The sequence below is a fragment of the Neopelma chrysocephalum genome, unplaced genomic scaffold (assembly GCF_003984885.1).
Source record: "Neopelma chrysocephalum unplaced genomic scaffold, ASM398488v2 Primary Assembly neopelma1_23, whole genome shotgun sequence".
NCBI lineage: Eukaryota > Metazoa > Chordata > Aves > Passeriformes > Pipridae > Neopelma > Neopelma chrysocephalum.
The window spans coordinates 4,927,530-4,944,769 of NW_020897691.1; the positions used below are offsets into that span (position 1 = coordinate 4,927,530).

At 49.8% G+C, this 17,240-nt stretch overlaps 1 protein-coding gene across 2 annotated transcripts; it reads left to right on the top strand.

The window, feature by feature from the left end:
• The first annotated feature begins 382 nt into the window (after window positions 1-382).
• On the top strand, window positions 383-5,033 carry IRF2BP2 (interferon regulatory factor 2 binding protein 2). Of its 2 annotated transcripts, XR_003534564.1 has the most exons (3): window positions 383-1,436; window positions 1,688-2,598; window positions 4,699-5,033. XR_003534564.1 is itself a non-coding variant. In XM_027685219.1 (2 exons), exons 1-2 carry the CDS (start codon window positions 404-406, stop codon window positions 2,407-2,409), a joined length of 1,755 nt encoding a protein of 584 aa, XP_027541020.1. In that variant the 5' UTR covers window positions 383-403; the 3' UTR covers window positions 2,410-4,554. The 2 variants fall into 2 exon arrangements, 1 of the variants encoding a protein (XP_027541020.1); XM_027685219.1 differs by lacking the exon at window positions 4,699-5,033 and having other exon boundaries at window positions 1,688-4,554.
• The last annotated feature ends 12,207 nt before the right edge of the window (window positions 5,034-17,240 follow it).

The window sequence follows — 17,240 nt, forward strand, 5'->3', positions numbered from 1 at the left end:
CCCCCGTGGCAGTCCCCGCCCCGCCGCGCCGCGCCGGCCCCCGCCGCCCCGCGCCGCCCCGTAGTAGCCAGAGAGCGGGGGAGCCGTGCGGGCGGTAGCGGCCGCAGCCCTGCGCCAGGCGCGCGGCGGAGATGCGCGTCCCCGACGCCCTGTGAGCGCCGCCGGCGGAGACGGCGAGGGGAGCGGCGTTCCCTGCAGCGGCTCTGCCTGCTGGGGCGCCCGCCGCGCCCCGCTCCAGCGCACGGAAGAGGAAGGCGAGGGGGAGGGGGCCCGGCGGACGGTCCCGCTGCGGCCGCGGCACCCGAGCCTGCCCGTCGGGACTCCGGTGACGAGGGGCGGAGGAGGCGGCAGCGGCGGCAGGAGCCGGAGCGGGGGGCGCTCGCCGCTGCCCCGGGGCCGGGACATGTCGTCGGCGGCGGTGGCGGCTGCTTCCCGCAGGCAGTCGTGCTACCTGTGCGATCTGCCCCGCATGCCCTGGGCCATGATTTGGGACTTCACCGAGCCCGTCTGCCGGGGCTGTGTCAACTACGAGGGCGCCGACCGCGTGGAGTTCGTCATCGACACGGCGCGGCAGCTGAAGCGGGCGCACGGCTGCTTCCCCGAGGGCCGGGCCCCGCCACCGCCCCACGCCAAGCAGCCTCCGCTCTCCGCCAAGGAGCTCCTGGCGCAGCAGCAGCAGCTCGGCCACCCCGCGGCGGCGGAGGCGGCGGCGCGGCCCCCGCCGCAGTCCCTGGAGCGCTACTCGCTGGCGGCCGAGAGGCCGCCGCCCCGGCTGGGCGCAGAGTACGGCGGCGGCCGGCAGGTCAACGGGATCCTGGTGCCCAACGGCTTCCCCAAGCCCGAGGAGCCGCCCGAGCTGAACCGGCAGAGCCCGAACCCGCGGCGGACGCACGCCGTGCCGCCCACCCTGGTGCCGTTGGTGAACGGGGCCGGGCTCCCCGCCGCCATCGGCGGCCTGGGCAGCCGCGCCGCCGCCGCCGCCGCCGCCTCGCTGGCCGCCATTTCCGCCGCGCCCGCCCCGATGGCCGTGCCCGTGCCCCAGCAGCCGGCGGCGGCGGCGCAGGCAGCGGGGCAGGCGGCGGGGCAGCCCGGCGAGCTGGGGCACAAGCGCCCCGGCTCCGTCTCCTCCTCCTCGTCCTCGGGTGGCGGCGGCGGCGCGGCAGGAGAGCACGACGGCGGCGCCAAGGAGAAGCGGGGCTCTGCCGAGAGCCTGCCGGCGGCGGCGGCAGCGGAGCTGGCCGCCGAGGGCAAGGGCCGGCCGGGCGGCGAGCAGGAGTGGCTGGCCAAGCCCAAGACAGTGCGGGACACGCTGCTGGCCCTGCACCAGCACGGGGGCCACGCCGTGCCCCCCTTCGACAGCAAGTTCAAGAAGGAGCCGGGCATGGCTGGCGGCAGGCTGCTGGGCTACGAGACCAACGGCTCCGTGGCCAAGCCAGGTGAGGCGGCGGGGACCGGGAGGCGGCGGGCAGGGTAGTGGAGGGGACGACAGCACGAGGGCCTCTCCCGGAAAGCGGGGCGGGGGATGCCGGGCGGCTTTGGGCGTGTGGGGCGGCGGCCCGGCTGCTTGGGTGGCCGGGAGGTGGCCGCGGCCACTCGTTTCCGCGGTTGCTCGGAGATGCATTGTGATTGCGCTGCCTTCTTCTCACCCTCCTCCTCCCCCCACTCCCCCCCACCTCTGCCTCTGCAGGGGCCCGGGCCGCCCGGAAGAGGAAGCCTTCCCCCGAGCCGGAGGGCGAAGCTGGACCCCCGAAGATCAACGGGGAGGTGCAGCCCTGGCTGCCCCCCTCGTCGGAAGGGATGAAGCTGCCGCTGACGGCCACCCCGTTCATGTCACCCCCGCCGCCCACCGCCTCGCCCCACTCCAACCGGACCACGCCGCCCGAGGCGGCCCAGAACGGCCAGTCCCCCATGGCCGCCCTCATTCTGGTGGCGGACAATGCCGGGGGCAACCACGCCTCCAAAGACGCCAACCAGGTCCACTCCACCACGCGGAGGAACAGCAGCAGCCCCCCCTCGCCCTCCGCCATGAACCAAAGAAGGCTGGGCCCCGGCAGGGAGGTGCCGGGCCAGGGGGCCAACGCGGCGGCAGCGGGCGGACTGGAGCCCGTCCACCCCGCCAGCCTGCCGGACTCGTCCCTCGCCGCCAGCGTCCCGTTGTGTTGTACCCTCTGCCACGAGCGCCTGGAAGACACCCACTTCGTGCAGTGCCCCTCCGTCCCCTCCCACAAGTTCTGCTTCCCCTGCTCCCGGCAGAGTATCAAGCAGCAGGGAGCCAGCGGGGAGGTGTATTGCCCCAGCGGGGAGAAGTGTCCCCTGGTTGGCTCCAACGTCCCCTGGGCCTTCATGCAAGGGGAGATTGCCACCATCCTGGCCGGAGATGTGAAAGTGAAAAAGGAGAGGGACTCGTGACTCGCCTGCGCTCACCGCCCGACATCACCTTGAACTCGAACTGCTCGAATTATGTATATATCTATAAATATATATATATAAATATATATATATCTCCAAGACAAGGGAAATGTAGACTTCATAAACATGGCTGTATAATTTTGATTTTTTTTGAATACATTGTGTTTCTATATTTTTTGAAGACAAAAGGTATGTACTTATTATAAAGGCATTTCTTCTAATTCTTCTCTTTTTTTGCCGTTTTTTTCCCCTTTTGTTATAGCAACTATTTGTTGTGCTTCCCTGGTGACAGTTACTGTTCAATGTAGGCTGTGACTTGCGCTGCTTTTTTTAGAGAGCACTTGGCAAACCAGAAATGCTTCTAGCTGTATTTGTATGCACTTGTTTCTTCTTTTTTTTCTTTTCTTTTTTTTTTTAAATGCCAAATACACTTTCTGACATTGTAAAGATTGCCTTATTGTCTGTGATTCCTTATTCCTGGCCCCTGTCCTGTAGAGCTGGTCGCATGCAGGCTTGGTCTGAGGTGGTTGGGGACAAGAGTGGCTAGCCAAGACAGGGATGCCCTTTGCCATCCCACTTGGCCAGGCAAGCTTAGGGAGCATGAGGGCTTTCTCCCAGAAATGCATAGCTCGTGTTGCAATGGAAGATCCTCCAGATCCAGTCCCAAATTGCTCACTTTCTCAAGGGAGGTTGCCTCCAGAGTAGGATGTGGAGAAGTGTCCAAGAGGCGCTGTTGAGTTAGGGATTTCTGGGTTTGTTTGTTTTTGGTTTGGTGTTTTGTTTTTTTTTGTTGTTTTTTTTTTAAGGCAAAGTTGACCGCAGTTCACATGATCAGTTGTAAGATTACAAAACTGCATTTATTCACTGATTGCATACCATAACGTGGAATTTTGATAATGAACTTAATTACCTGATTGGCAAAGGCGCCAATGTAGCACTGCCATTTCTGAAGGCCTTCAGTGTCACTTCCGGGGCTTTTGTGTCTTTGGACAAAGCTGGGGAGGTGGGGAAGAGACTTTTTTTGTTTTTAATTTTACTTAAATTTCCAGATAGTGCAGATGGACTTTGATTTTGCTTATCAGTCGCCTCTAGTGCTGTTGCTGTTGTTACTATCACTGACCTGGTATTTCCAAGTAGTGGCAGGTACGGTGTGGTACAGTGACAGCAGTGACTGAGGCTCTGCCAAATTGCCCACGGGCATATCAGTGACAGCCCAAATGTGGGTGGAGGAAACCTGTAATTTCCTTATTACGTATGCTTGAAACAAACCTACTGCTATTCTTTGAAAATGGAAATATAAACTGGTTGAAATGAAAGCAATTAGGGCTGTACATAATGGCCCTGGCCCTGCCTTTTAAGCTACTTTGGAGAACTCTTTTGTAAAGCCACTTCTTTTGATTACGCTTCTGCATCACCAAGCAGACTTCTAAAATCAATAAATCATTGGTTACTAGAAATAGTTCAAGTCTTATAGTGATGTTTTTGTGCTGTTTATAGTTTGTCGGCAACGCTGCAGCTGTACGAACCCTTCTGTTGAGGTGTTTATAACTTAGTTATATGTTGTTGTTTCTGAGCAAAAGGGTGGTGAGGTCGTCCCTTCCCAGGGACCAGCTAATAAACACTTTCGTTATCGGAAGAGGAGGAGGAGGAAAAATCTGTTCAGCCAACTATAAATTTGAAAAATTTTGGGTGCTTTTTAGTCAACTGTTCTTATTGTGATAATGTTCAAACTGCAATTTAATGCAGAGTAGATCTTTTTGGAAGACTACATTTAAAAAAAAAAAATGATCATTATTAGTATATGAAGATCAGAGCTGCACATGCACAGTAATTTTTTATGAAGTGTTTAATGAGCACACCCACTACATTGTGTTCCATATTACAGGTCAATGTAATATTAGATAAGACTTGCATGATAAACAAATTCAGTGAAGTCAATATTACGCTTTAAAACTTATAGTCAAGATTGGTGTCTTATGTAAACACACTTAGCCAATTTGAAGAAAACGCACATTATATATATATACCTATATATATACCTATATATAAAAAAAATGCCAACTGTAAAGGATTCTTTGGAACCACTATGATCTGTGTAAATGTGTATTTAGGCACTTTATTAAAAAAATGGAATTTGAGCTGATAGATGGTAACAAGTTCTTCAAAGTTGCTTGGCCTAATATGGGATGAAGTTCATGTTTTTGATTAAGGTGGTATCTCTATGCTTTAAAGAGAAGCAAAACTGAAATCCCAAAGACTCCCTAAAAAAAATCCCGTTTGTGTTATCAGGTGGCCCAGCTCTGAGCGTGTCGAGGGTGAGACCTGCTCCTGACAAAGTGTACCCTTGTTTTGGGGCCAAGGGACGTTGGTGGGACTCGGTGGAGAGGCCTGTAAGGAAGCACACCTTCCTCCTCTTCCTGCCAGCTGCTCCACTCCTGCAGCTCTGGGACTCCTGGAGAGGATGGAAACTCCCCAGCTGGTGATGCCAGGCAGTGGCCCAGAAACAACACTGATGGAAAAGAAATGGCACATGGTGGCTGTGCTCACACAGCTGACTTTCAGCCCCTAGACAAGTCTAATCTGCACCATAAAACTTCAGGACTGCAAAAATAAAAAAAAAAACACCTAAAATTTGAGGGTGTTCATACATAACTCATTTTTTTCACATTGAATGTTGCTTTTTTCTTCTGGTTGCTTTACTGAATTACAATAATGCTCCAGTGGATTCTCCCTTTATTACTACTTCCTGGGCTACAAGCTTTTTTCTTTTTTTCCTATTATTTTTAAGTGCTTTAGCTGCAACAGTGCTACTGTTAATATTCCTTTTTAAACTTTTTAAAAGGTGATACTGTAATTTGTGTAGTATTAAAAGTGTTTTAATGAAGAATGTGTGATTATTTTTTTTTTCAAACTCACTTCCATTACTTTTTTTTCCAAGATATTTTTTTCCTGGCAGTTCAACTGCACAGTGTTTTTGTTGATAGCTGCTGAACTAACCTGCTGCCATTTTTACATTTTATGGTTTCTTTTTACTTCTGGCACTAAGTATAAGGAAACTAGGAGCTTTAAACACTTCCTGCATTTTCTTGTATATAAAACAAAAATTGAAAAAGCTATAGTTGCCCAAGTACAATATTATTTTTTCTTTTTTTTTTTTTTAATACTGTCCTGACACTTATTTGTAAACAGGCAGCAGTGTGGGGCAAGATGGGATGTGTGGAGCTGGTGGGTGCTGCCCTGTGCCTGGGTCCCAGGGGGTGGGAAAGTGCCACACAAGGGAGGCTTTGACTGCCTTTGCAGTGGCCTCAGAAAACCTGGTATGTTTGGGAGCTCTCTTTTTAGATTTGCTGTAAACCAGGCCATGGCAACCGCGTGTTTTTATGAACTAGCACTTAGGCAAAGGGTATAAATACATTTGAGAGTGCTCTCTAGTGGCTTGTTATGTCAACAGAGCCCCTGGATCCTTTCCTTCTGCACCCGGGCCAAGCCCTGCTTGTCCATCCATCCTGCTGGCAGGGCAGCTGCTCTTGGTGGGACTGGATGGGACACTGCTCTGAGGACATCCAGCCACCCGCTCGCCTGCAGTGTGGCACCTGCCCTGCTGGCTGCACCTACTCCATGTGTCTACTTTGCCCCCAAAGTAGTGTGGGACACCCCGTGTGGTGTGCAGGGTGTTATGGTACAGCTGCAGTTCCCACACCAACACAGCCTCTCCTCAGGTGGGAGGAGAAAACACTGGACTGTGTGGAAATTAATGGCAGCAGGGGTTAGCTGAGCTACTTATAGCCCTGATTCTACTGCTTCAGCACGTGCTTTGCCACAGCAGGGCTACAGGTGGGAGACGTCCAGTAATTGGGCTTGAAAAGGTTCAGCCCTCAGCATTTCGTGTTTCTCCTCCTTGAGCATTTGCATTTAGGTAGCTCCAGTGCACCTTTTGAAAAATAATTGGTAGAAAACCCCAACCACCATTTTTACCCAAGTGGACTTTCATCTCTCCAGACATCACAGTCCAACCCAGAATAAACTCCACCTTCAAGTATGTGCTCCCATAATGAGGCAAGTAAAAAAAAAGAAACCAACCAACCAAAAAATCAAGAATTTTTTTTTCCTCCTGTTTAAACAGAAGATGGGCCTGGGCAGCATATGGATTCACTTCCTGCAGTGGGTGCATTGCAGACAGTGAGCCTTGCCACTTGCCAGGCATGGCCATGGAGCAGCGCAGCTGCCCTGCCCTCATCCCATGTAGGCCACCAGGATTCCTGAGTCATCCTCCTTCCCTTGCCCTTTGTTTGCAGGAGCAGACGCCTTTCCTCTGCCAGGGCCCAAGGTCAGGCAGTGTTCAAAGCAGATGATGGAGTGCCTGCTTATCCACTTCATCACCCGGAGCTGCTGCTCTGCTCCAGATGTAACTCTTTCACTGCCTCCAGACAGCCTCTGGAGCATGCCGTGGGCTTTGAGCACCAAGTGCAGGGTTTGAATCATTTTGTTCCTTGAAAGACTGAACTCTCCCTTCTGGGAAAGAAGAAACACTGATGTCTCCCATAGAAAGCTACTAAGTGCCATGTTAGTGCCCATATGGCTGTCTTGCTTGGCTGACATAGGTGCACTGAAGATGGGGTGATAGCTCTGCAGTTATTTTTAGACATGCTTCACCTAACTTTGCTTTTCTTTCTGCTACTCCAGAGCCAGTTTTGTAGAGAGTGGCATAGCAGTGTACATACTAAGCCCCAAAATGTTGCATCAAGTGGAAGACCCCAATAAAACAAACTCACGGAGAAACCAGGAAGAGCTCAAGGAAACTTCTCACTGTACTCTAGGTGTTTCTTTGGCCAGTCACCTCTGACTCGGCAAAGACCACAAGAAGCATCCCTGCTCATTATCTCCCATCTCCACGCAGCGCTGGGGCAAGTGTGGGAACCCACTCTGTCTGGCACAGCACCCGGCCATGCCCCCACCTCAGGGTCCCTTTGTCTGACCCCCCTGCCTGCTGCTGCTTGCTCTGGTGGTCCCCAGCCCTGGGGTGCTCCCATCCAATACTGGAGTACCCTGTCTAGGGCCAGAGGGTGCCCTCCTGGGTGGAGGGCTGTGGCTTCCCTGAGAAACCCTGGGGAGCCTCCAGTTTTGGAGGCATCTTGGAGATGTTCAAGGCCAGGTTGGATGGGGCTCTGAGAAACCTGGTCTAGTTGAAAGTGTCCCTGCCCATGGTAGGGTGGTTGGAAATAGATGATCTTCAAGGTCCCCTTTTAACCCAAACCATTCTATGATTCTATGATTTTCAGGGAGATTTCAGCTTCTGCATCTTGGAAGGACATTCACCCTTCACTGCAAAAATGCCAAGTGTGCATTTTCCTTTACCCTCTTTCACTATAAAATACTTATTTGCCCCTCCCCCCCCAACCATCATGCCTTTTTTTTTTTTTGGCAGCCATTTAAAAACAAACAGAAGATAAGTAAACAGAGATGAAAGGCGTTATTGGTTCACCAGGTTGCTTCCTTGCAGCAGGAGACAACTCCTCCTCTTCCCACACTGCTGGGCTGCAGTGGCAAGATGGTGCTGGGGAAGCATGCCAGCAGTGCTCTTCGGGAGTGCCCCAGCTGCAATGGGGTCCTCACCCTGCCACCCACTCAGCCAGGGGCACGAGAAAGCAAACTGGACCTTCCCTTTCTTCCTCCCGTGGTTTTGGCGTTTTTTTTCCGTTTTTTTTAATTTATTTTTATTTTTGAGTAGATTCTCCTAATTTTTTCCCCCCAGAAATTAAGGTTTTCTCCAACCCTTATCTAACCCTTTTTTACAGGAGTGTCATATTCTCCAACTGTGTGTAGAAGGGGACTTACAGATACTAGGCAACAACTGCATAATGGAATGAGGCATTTAATTTTGTCCAGACTACTTACAACACTTTTTTTTCTCTTACCTTATTCAAGTGCTGCTAAGCACTAGGAACAAATAATTTTCTCTTTTAAGATGTACCACCCCTCAGCTGATAGTTAGAAGGCTCAAAAATTAGTATAGTGATGAAAGACTTAAATGAGAGCAGGGGAAAGTGATGCTGAACATCACCTTTCTTTCACTCCATAAAAACGAGGAAATACATCAGCTCCTGCACACCGACTCATGCCTTTGCAGATCCTACTTCAGGAATTGCAATGAAGTTAAGCCAGCGCAAGGACCCCTTTTTCCATCATGCTTTCAGAATTATTCATACTGTAATATTTTTTAAAACCCTCCAAATACTAAGTTCCCTGTGATTTTGCTGTGGTGATTAAATAGAGTTCTATCCAACTTCTCTATGGGAGTACAATTAGAGCAACGTCTCCTTCAGAAATTGCAGAAGGAAGGGTTTTTTTTCCATGCATAAAGTACCTCTGGGCAACACAACACATCATGCTGTAATGGCACTTCCCTGTGCTCCCCTGCACCTGAAAAGAAGGGGGCTGGATGGGCCCAGCTGGGGCTTTAACTTGTTCTAATTAGTTCAGAATTTCTACTTGGACATGTAAGCTGTACCTTCTGGCTTTCCTGAAAGAAACAAACAATGATAAACAGCATGAAGTAATGATTTTTAGATGGGCTTTTTAAAGGCTAATTTTATGATTACTTTCATATTGTGAGAGCTCTTCTTTTTGTGTAAGCCTTCTGCTTTTCTTTGGAGAGACAAATAATGTGTGCTCTTAATTGAACCAGCTACTGTAATATTTTTATAATCAAAATGGGTATTTCATCTCATCAGTTCTGCTTCTTTGGGTTACTGTGGCTCTTTGCCCATACATCTTTGTCTGACCATGTTAAAATTAACTTGTGAAGGTGGAGGTCTGACTTCAGCTCCTTTCCTTTTCTCTACAACTTGGTTATGTCCTGAAATCTGCATCTTAAGGGGGAGGCTCTCCAGGTACCAACTTTCTGGGATTGGTGGTGCACACTGGTTGGTTAGTCATTCAGCTTCCAGCCACCTCTCAGGGAGAGCTTGCAGGAAGGGCTCTGGAGGTTTTTGTGGTCCTGATACTAGTAGAACATGTGGACCAGCAGCCCATCCCAGCAATGCTGCCTCCCAGTTATCTTCTGGGCAGAAACATTTTGAATTGCAGCAGCAGCATGTGTTTCTTCATCCTGTGTCACAAAAGTTTCCTGACATTTAGTGTTTTGGGGTGGATCCCTTCCTTTTCTGTGAAGAGTGCCAATTTCAGTGCTGCTTTTGATGGATAACAGTCCACAAAGCACTGGAGCGACACCAATAAATGTGGCTTGCATAGGCAGGCTTCTGAATTCCCTTTTTAGCTGCTCCCTGGCTGCAGGGTATGGGACTACCAGCCCTGCCGGCTTGCTCTTGTCCCTTTCCCTGCTGCAAGCAGTGCCTTCCCTGGGGGAGAGGTGCCTGCAGGGGAAGGGGCTGTCCAAGAGGGCTGGAGTTTGGCCATATTGACCCTTCTCACTGTGTGTGACCTCAGGGCTCATTTAAGCTCTTTCCAAGCAGCTCCAAAGTGGTTCTGTGACATGGCCCGTTTCATCCCGATTGTGATGGTGCACTCCCCATGCTCCTCAGGACCACTTTGTGATCAAATGAATTCCTGTCAGACCGTGGGCTTTGAATAAAGAGTTGGCCAGTGAAGCATCCCTTGACTGTACCAGGAACTCTTGCATGGCCAAGATGGTGAATGAGAGCAGGAATAATCAGTCATCCCCCAACAGCCTTGGAACATTCCTTACCTGAATTGTAGCCTGAGTGGAACACTATCATTATTACTGGACTTTGGAAAATTCCAGTAATTACTGTCCTAGATTCTGTCCAGGATGGAAATTTGTGGATTATTAAAGCCAGTCATCTCATGACCCTATAAGCAGTGGTCCCATGTAAGGCCCTTTGGCTTTCTTGGACTGCAGCAGGCTGCCACCACCGTCTCCCTGAGTGGGACATCTTTTGGAGCTCACAGACTCTCAAGTTTGCAAAGTTCTGAGGACCATCAACAACAGGGCCTGAACTGATACCCTCCATTCCTTGAGGCTCAACCCTTGCCTGTTGAGGAATGCCAAGATGTTTGAAGTGAGTATTTCACTGAATTTGCAGTAGAAAGGACAGTTCATTACTGTCACCTTCTTGAAAAGAGACAAAATGAAAAAGAAACAGATCTTGCAGTCCTCAAGTTCAGTGAAATACTCATCAGGGAGAGGCTGGTGACAGCAGTCTGAATTTGACCACTCTCGCTTAGATGATACATGACATACTCCTTCAGGTGCCCCTCATCTCATGACACCTCAGTAACCAAATTTTGGGCCTTATCATGGTACCCACAAGTGTATCAATGAGGGTCCAAATTGCTGGGAGCTGTTGTACAGTCAGGCAAGAGCAGTTTAGGGAAATGGCAAGCAACACTTGTAAAACTGTTAATGTCATCTGGGCTTCATTTGCTTTTAAAATTGCAGTTAAAAAGGCAAAATAAGGCGAATTTACTCTCCAGGCAAAAAGCAAAGCTCATCTTTTAGAGACTGAATTGTTGACCCTTAGTAAGTTTAAAAAACAGACCAGAAAAAGCAACCTTTTTCTTTTGGAATCTGTTCTCCTTCTAATCCTAAACTGGATCCCATCCTACCAACAGCTCTGTCATTGGCTTCATCAGCTCCATGGGAGCACCCCTATGGGTAAAGTTTCACCAGAAATGTGGAAAAATCAGGCCTTAAATGTAAATTATGAGTTACAACACAGACAGTTTTGCTTTAATTATTTATAAGAAATCATTTCATTATAAATAGGTTTTTCAGTTAAATGTATTGCCAGCATTACCCTGTTACTTATTCATAATTAATTAAATCATAGCAGATTTCTATATTATTATCATTTCCATAAACTCTAAATAATTCAGAAGAAATGTTGGTTCTCTCAGGGTACTTTGTATGTGCAGATAAGGCAAAGGAGCAATCTGGGCCTGAGCAGAGCAGAGTTCCTCTACCATCAACTTTTTTACAAGCATGTCTTCAGAAACACTGGAAAGAAACAAGGAAGGGGGTGGCCAATGAGTGAAATAAAATGCTGGGTCCTGTCGTCAGCATTGCAGGGCTTTTACCTCCATGCAGGGCACCTCCTACCTGCTTTTCAGAATAACTAGAAGGAAATGCAAAGTTGTAGGGGTGAAGGACTTGAAGCTATTACTGATCCACTGGTCTGGCTTTGCTGCATAGTATTTGCTTCCCTTCAACTAAAAGGGAAAAGGATTTTTGTTGTCACTTCAAGTTTGATTTGCTTTTCAACAAAGAAGCAAGAAATGCTGTTGGAAAATTCACAGTTAAACTAACATTAGAAATGTGTTACAAGTTAATTTACCTGGGAAATACAATCCTTGTTCACAAATAACAAGAGAAAAACATCATGCTTCTAAGCAGAATTTCACAAGTATTTTAAGACTTTGTTCATTGGTACTGGCATCTCATGGTTTTATAATAAATATGAGGGGGTGGGAGAATTTCTTGAAGCCATTTCTTACTGTTGCTGTCTCCTTACCAGTGTCCTAACTGTAAAGAGTTTTGTGAGTCCTGGGATGCAAACCATGTCAAGATGAGGGGTGGGGGTGGCTGGACTCCAGCAGTGTAGTGTGCTCTGTCACCCTCAAGTCCACTGAAGAGCTAGTGGAGGCAGGAATCACAGCAAACATAGATGGGTCAGGCACATAGAAGGTGCAACAGAGTCAGGAATTGCTTCAAAGTTAAGGAAAAGGATAAGCTGGAGAACTGAGCTGAATTTGAGTCACTTCATTTGAATCACTGGATATGCTCTCTAAATGATTTTCTGCCTGCTGGTATGTCTGTGCTGCACGTGTGCATTTGTGTCTCGGGAAACATTAGCAAAGCACTACTGTGGGGATATCACTTGTGAGTAAGGCTGACCACCAAGTCATAGCTGGCTGGAGTGGAGCTATGCTGGGTGAAGGAGTTCTGTGGCTGGTCTTCTTAATCTCGTCTCCCCACTGGGGAGAGGTGGAGAAGCACTATACATACGGCTGTGCAGGGCCAAAGCAGTGCATTTCAGCATGCACCAGGCAGGGAAGAATTGTAAGTGGGTAGCACCACTTCTGTCAGGAGTGCAATAGGAGGCTCCTCACTGTCCCTGGAAAAGGTCTTCTCAGAGAGAGGAGGGCTGGGTAACCTCTCGCATGCAGAGCTGTGAGCAGCATCCCTGCGCCCCAGGCAGCACAGGCTCCTGCCTGCACTCCTTTTCTCCTTCACTCAAAGTTAATGGTGGAAAAGATGGAGTTGATGGCATGAGAGAAAAGAGCACATGGATTGGAGCCTGACAAGCAACCTGTGTTGTAGCAAATGGTTACAGTGCCTCTGCATTGGTTCAACCACAGGATACGTGCAGCTGTATGCTGCACACTTGGCATGCAGCTGTCTGACTTTCCTTTGGGTGTGGTCACCCAGGTCACCCCAGCATGTAGGTTTCTTAGAGATACATATTTAATAGAGCTACCCATTGTTATTGGCAATAGAGGGAAGTTTGTTGGACATGATCCTCTGCAGAAGGCTGATGGATGCTAGTGACAGCACCTCTGTTTCTATCCCCTTCCTGATGCTCAGCCAGGGCCGAGTTCACTCCCCATCGCCAGAGCACTACTAAGCTAGTCCCTCTTCAATGCCTGTGGGATAAGCAGCAGCTCACCAGGCCTCACACCAGCCTTCTTTCTCCCATGTAAACTCTGGCTGGGCTGGGGTTGCTGTATATTTATGAAGCACAGCAGAGGCAAGTTAGGAAGACTGTTCGGTAGTGCAGAAGGAAGAAGGGGGCCTCTTGATGAAAGAGCATGGTTGGGTTTCTCCGTCTGGCAGACAACAACAGAACTGTGTTGTTCTTGTTCTGGAGAGTTCCCCAACCATGTAGAGAGTGGCACAGGGGAAGGAGCTGCAACATGATGCCTCTCCAACTGAGTGCAGCCAGGAGAGTAAAGCTTATAGTAGCAGCTGGGGCCATTAACTCTCTAATCTTCCCCTTTTCATTACATCAGTCTCTGAGCTTTGTGTTACACCAGTTGCCTGTGGCAGTTTCCTGAATGGATGAAACTCCACTGAGATTAATAGAAAGGAAATTATTTGTTTGAAGATGAGTGGTTTGGACATATGGAATTTTGTGCAGAGGCACACAGTGATGTGCCCACTGCAACGGGCACAGGAGACCTGCTGTGAAACCCAGCGCTCCTACAGGCTCGGCATGCTGGGGTTTCCTGCCTTCTCACTGCACTTATACGGCTCCAGCTTACCCTGGAGCTGCTTCTGACTTTCTGTTATAGCCATAACCTGACGTGCATTCGGCCTTTTTTGGCTTCTGGGTGCTATCAAGTTGTCGAGCCGCTCGCCGCAGCTCATGAGGGGGCTGACTTGCATGGGGGCAGAGACAGCAAACCCATGGGCAGGGGGCACTCTGCTGCAGTGCCCCAGCTCACAGGGCAGCTGGTGGGCAGCCAGACCTGCAGTCAGGTCTGATCCTTCACTCTTTTTTCTTTGTTAAAAAAACCAAATGCTCTTCATCTCACAGGCAAGGTGCCTGCTGGTGTACAAGGCCCCTTTTCCCACATCTCCCCTTCTCAGCTCAGAAGTGTTTAGTCGCTGCCTTGTGATGTCCCAGCCCTGTCAGAACCCCATGCATGGCACACGAGCCAGCCACAATCCTCCCAGGCTGAGCTAACCCTCAAAGGTGGGACTTGTCTGCCTTCCTCGCTGTGCTTGTTCTCCTGCTTGTGCATCAGAGGAAACCCACCTCAGTGGAGAACTTTGTGTGTACGTGTGCATGAGCAGTAGCACAAGAGAAGTGGTACCAAAGTGAAGCAGAGGCAGAGAAAGATTGCCTGTCTAAGCAGCAATATGATGTAGGCCTGGTAGCTCATTGCAAAACCTCCCTGTGCTTCTTCATCACCATCCCATCATCACAGAGCATCTGTTGCAGAGGTGTGGACTCAGCATGTCCCTTGCCTGCTGGAGTTCAGAGGGGCTCCCCAGCAGAGCTGGTTTGCTTTCTCCGCACCCTCCTTTTGTGTGATCTTACATCTCATTTTTTTTTCCTTTTAAAACAGATGGGAAAAAACTGGGTCTAGAGGTCAATAAGCCAGCTGTGTCCATACAGAGGCTGGTCAGTGAGGGGAGGTGGAAGCAGTGTCTCCCCCAGCCCTAGGGAGCCCTGGTTCCCCTCTGGGCACAGCGTTGCAGGCAAGAGTAAGCAAATGAGAAGAAATTACCCTGACTTAGGAAGAGGTCATGCAGAAAGATCCATGCTGGCAGACGAGACAGTGTGCTAAAGATAACTGTTTGACAAACTATATTTACTCTCCCTTTCTGGGAGGACTTACAGGGGATTTGGAGCATTGTGCTAATATAAGCCATCCAGTGCCTGCGGTGGAGGAAGCGCCTGCTCTGGGCTTCTTTGCGCTTGTGTCTTTACAAGCCTTGAGAGGGGACACTGCTGAAAATAGCCTTGTCTCCTAATCGTATTCTTGGGAATGCTAATCAGAGGGCTTGTTCTTCCCACCAGCAGCAACTCGGCAGCAATGCTGTGTGATCAAACGCAGCTGCTTCCCTCCCCACCACCACCATTTCTCTTGCCAGCAGCACTAGTTGTCCCTGCCCATGTTCCCTGGTAACCAGCATGGAAGGTGACCCATTTTAGAGGCTCTCAGAGCCAGGGGAAAGCCCATTGCCCATGTTTTCTGGGTGTTCTGGGAAACCTCCGGACTGTAGCTGGCTCTCCGCCTCCCAGAACTCTCCACCTAAACAAAGGCAATGGGGGTAGTGCCGGACAAAGGGACGAAAGAGAGAATCCTTCTAAACAGTCATGACTTTTTAGCTGATATTCAGTAAGATTTCTGTCACACAGGAAAAGAGGCACTTGAGATTTTGAGTATGCAGTAACCATGACAAATACAGAAGTACAAAAACAGCTCCAGGCAGCTAGAAAGAACAATACCGAACAAACAAATTAGCCATCTGTAGCATCTCTAGCTCCTGAAAGTAAACATAAACACAGACCCACACCAAAAGGACTGTACTCATAATAAATCAATTAGCTCCACCAGGCCTTGGAGACAACAGGGGGTGAGGGGCAGGGACCAGAGGAGCAGATTTCTCTCTGCCTCCCTTCAGGTTGGGTCTCTGGGCTCATGAAAAACTCTCCTGCGGGTTGGGGAGTGAGGATCAGCTCACCAGGGTGCTCCCCCCCATGAGTGACAGTGGGAGTGACACCATGGAAAATCTTCACCCTAGGGGGAGGGGAAGGGAATGTCCAGCGTTCATATTTCAGAGACTTCCTTTCCCAAGCCCCAGCCAGTGAGGGTCTTGTGATCCTTCCTCTCTCCTCTTCTTTGGGCACAGCAGGGTGTTGGGAAGGTTATAAATACAGGCAACTGTTTGCTCTAGTCCAGCTCTGACCATAGGGATAAGTAGTGCACCAGGCTCCTCTTTCCTTACTCCCAATTTATCCCTGATTGACTTGCCCATGCCGTGGCCACCATTCATAACACTCAGTTTGCTTTATTTCTTACTGATGTCTCCTTATGTGCCAAACACCCACAGAGAGGCGCCTTAAAAAAATCATCCTCTTGAGATGCAGAGGCACCAGAGTGGTGCAGTGTGGGGGCATCAGGACAGCCCTTTTGGGAGCTTAATTCCTCTCTTTTCTGCATGCTGGGAGCCTGAACTCCTCCACAGAGTGTGAAGACCAAGACATTTGCCCTGTAAAGGACATCTGTCAGGTACTCAAGAAAGAGAGCCAAACCCTTAGTGCTGCAAACCAGAGCTGTGCCCCCCACAGCCACATCAGAGGTCAGTGTGCAGTGCTGCGTCCCACCAACTGGGAAAGGACAGTGATAGGACATGTCTCCATAGACATTTCTCATGGATCTGCTGACCGGCTTCCACTTTTGAGTCCCCAGGCTGTCCCTACCCTCCTGTGACAGGTGCAAGGGCTGTACATGAACTGCTCTGCTCACCTCAGGGGATACCAAGGCAAGAAGCTATGAAGGGCATGCTTGCAAAGTCACATTGCCATATCATTGCTGGTGAAGTCTGCAGGCAAGAAGGAATTTGCTGTTACTGTAAAGTTCTGCACTAGCTGTGCTTAATCACATCCCTTTAGGGAGGGCACTAGTAGGTGAAACCTGAGCTGGGGGCAAGGATTAGGAGAGCAATGCAGACTGGAGGAGAAAACAAACACACCCATGAAAGGGTGGCCTAAAATCTGTCACTGTCAGAGAAAGAGCAACAGCCGCATCTGTCTAATAGCACATACCGTTGGGGTAGGAACTCTCCACTGGTGCGTGACCTTCAAGTCATTGCCAGGAATAGATTTTGGCTCCAATTTCAACCCTAAGTAAAGCATCTTCTCCTGTCACGATTTGGAAGCTGAGGTATTTCAGTTTCCAGAAACAAACAAAGCTCACAAGAGGCAGCCCAATGGCCTTGGCTGCTGCAGGGCCCAGCATGGCAGCAGTCCGGAAACAGCGGGGCTCTGCACTTATGGAATGACATAGGGCAAAGGGACTTGATGGGCTTCATTCCCCCGCTCTTGCCTTTGTCTGTTGCTCCTGTCTAGCCCTAGCTGATGCGATAATGCAGCTGCATCTTTTCTCCTAGTATGTAAGAAAAAACCTTTCAGTTCATTCAAAGGACTGAGTATTTTTAAGGGTATAAATTGGTTGCTGTCCCAGGCTCTTGCTGCTGGTTTCCATACCAGAGCTGTGTTTCTTTCCAAGGATCCTGAAGCCCAACAGCTTAAGGGAAGCACAGTTCTTGAAGGGAGAAAGGTTGCCTTCCCTTCAATTTAGCAGAGGTGCATGGTGGGACCCAGGGGCCAAACAGCCAT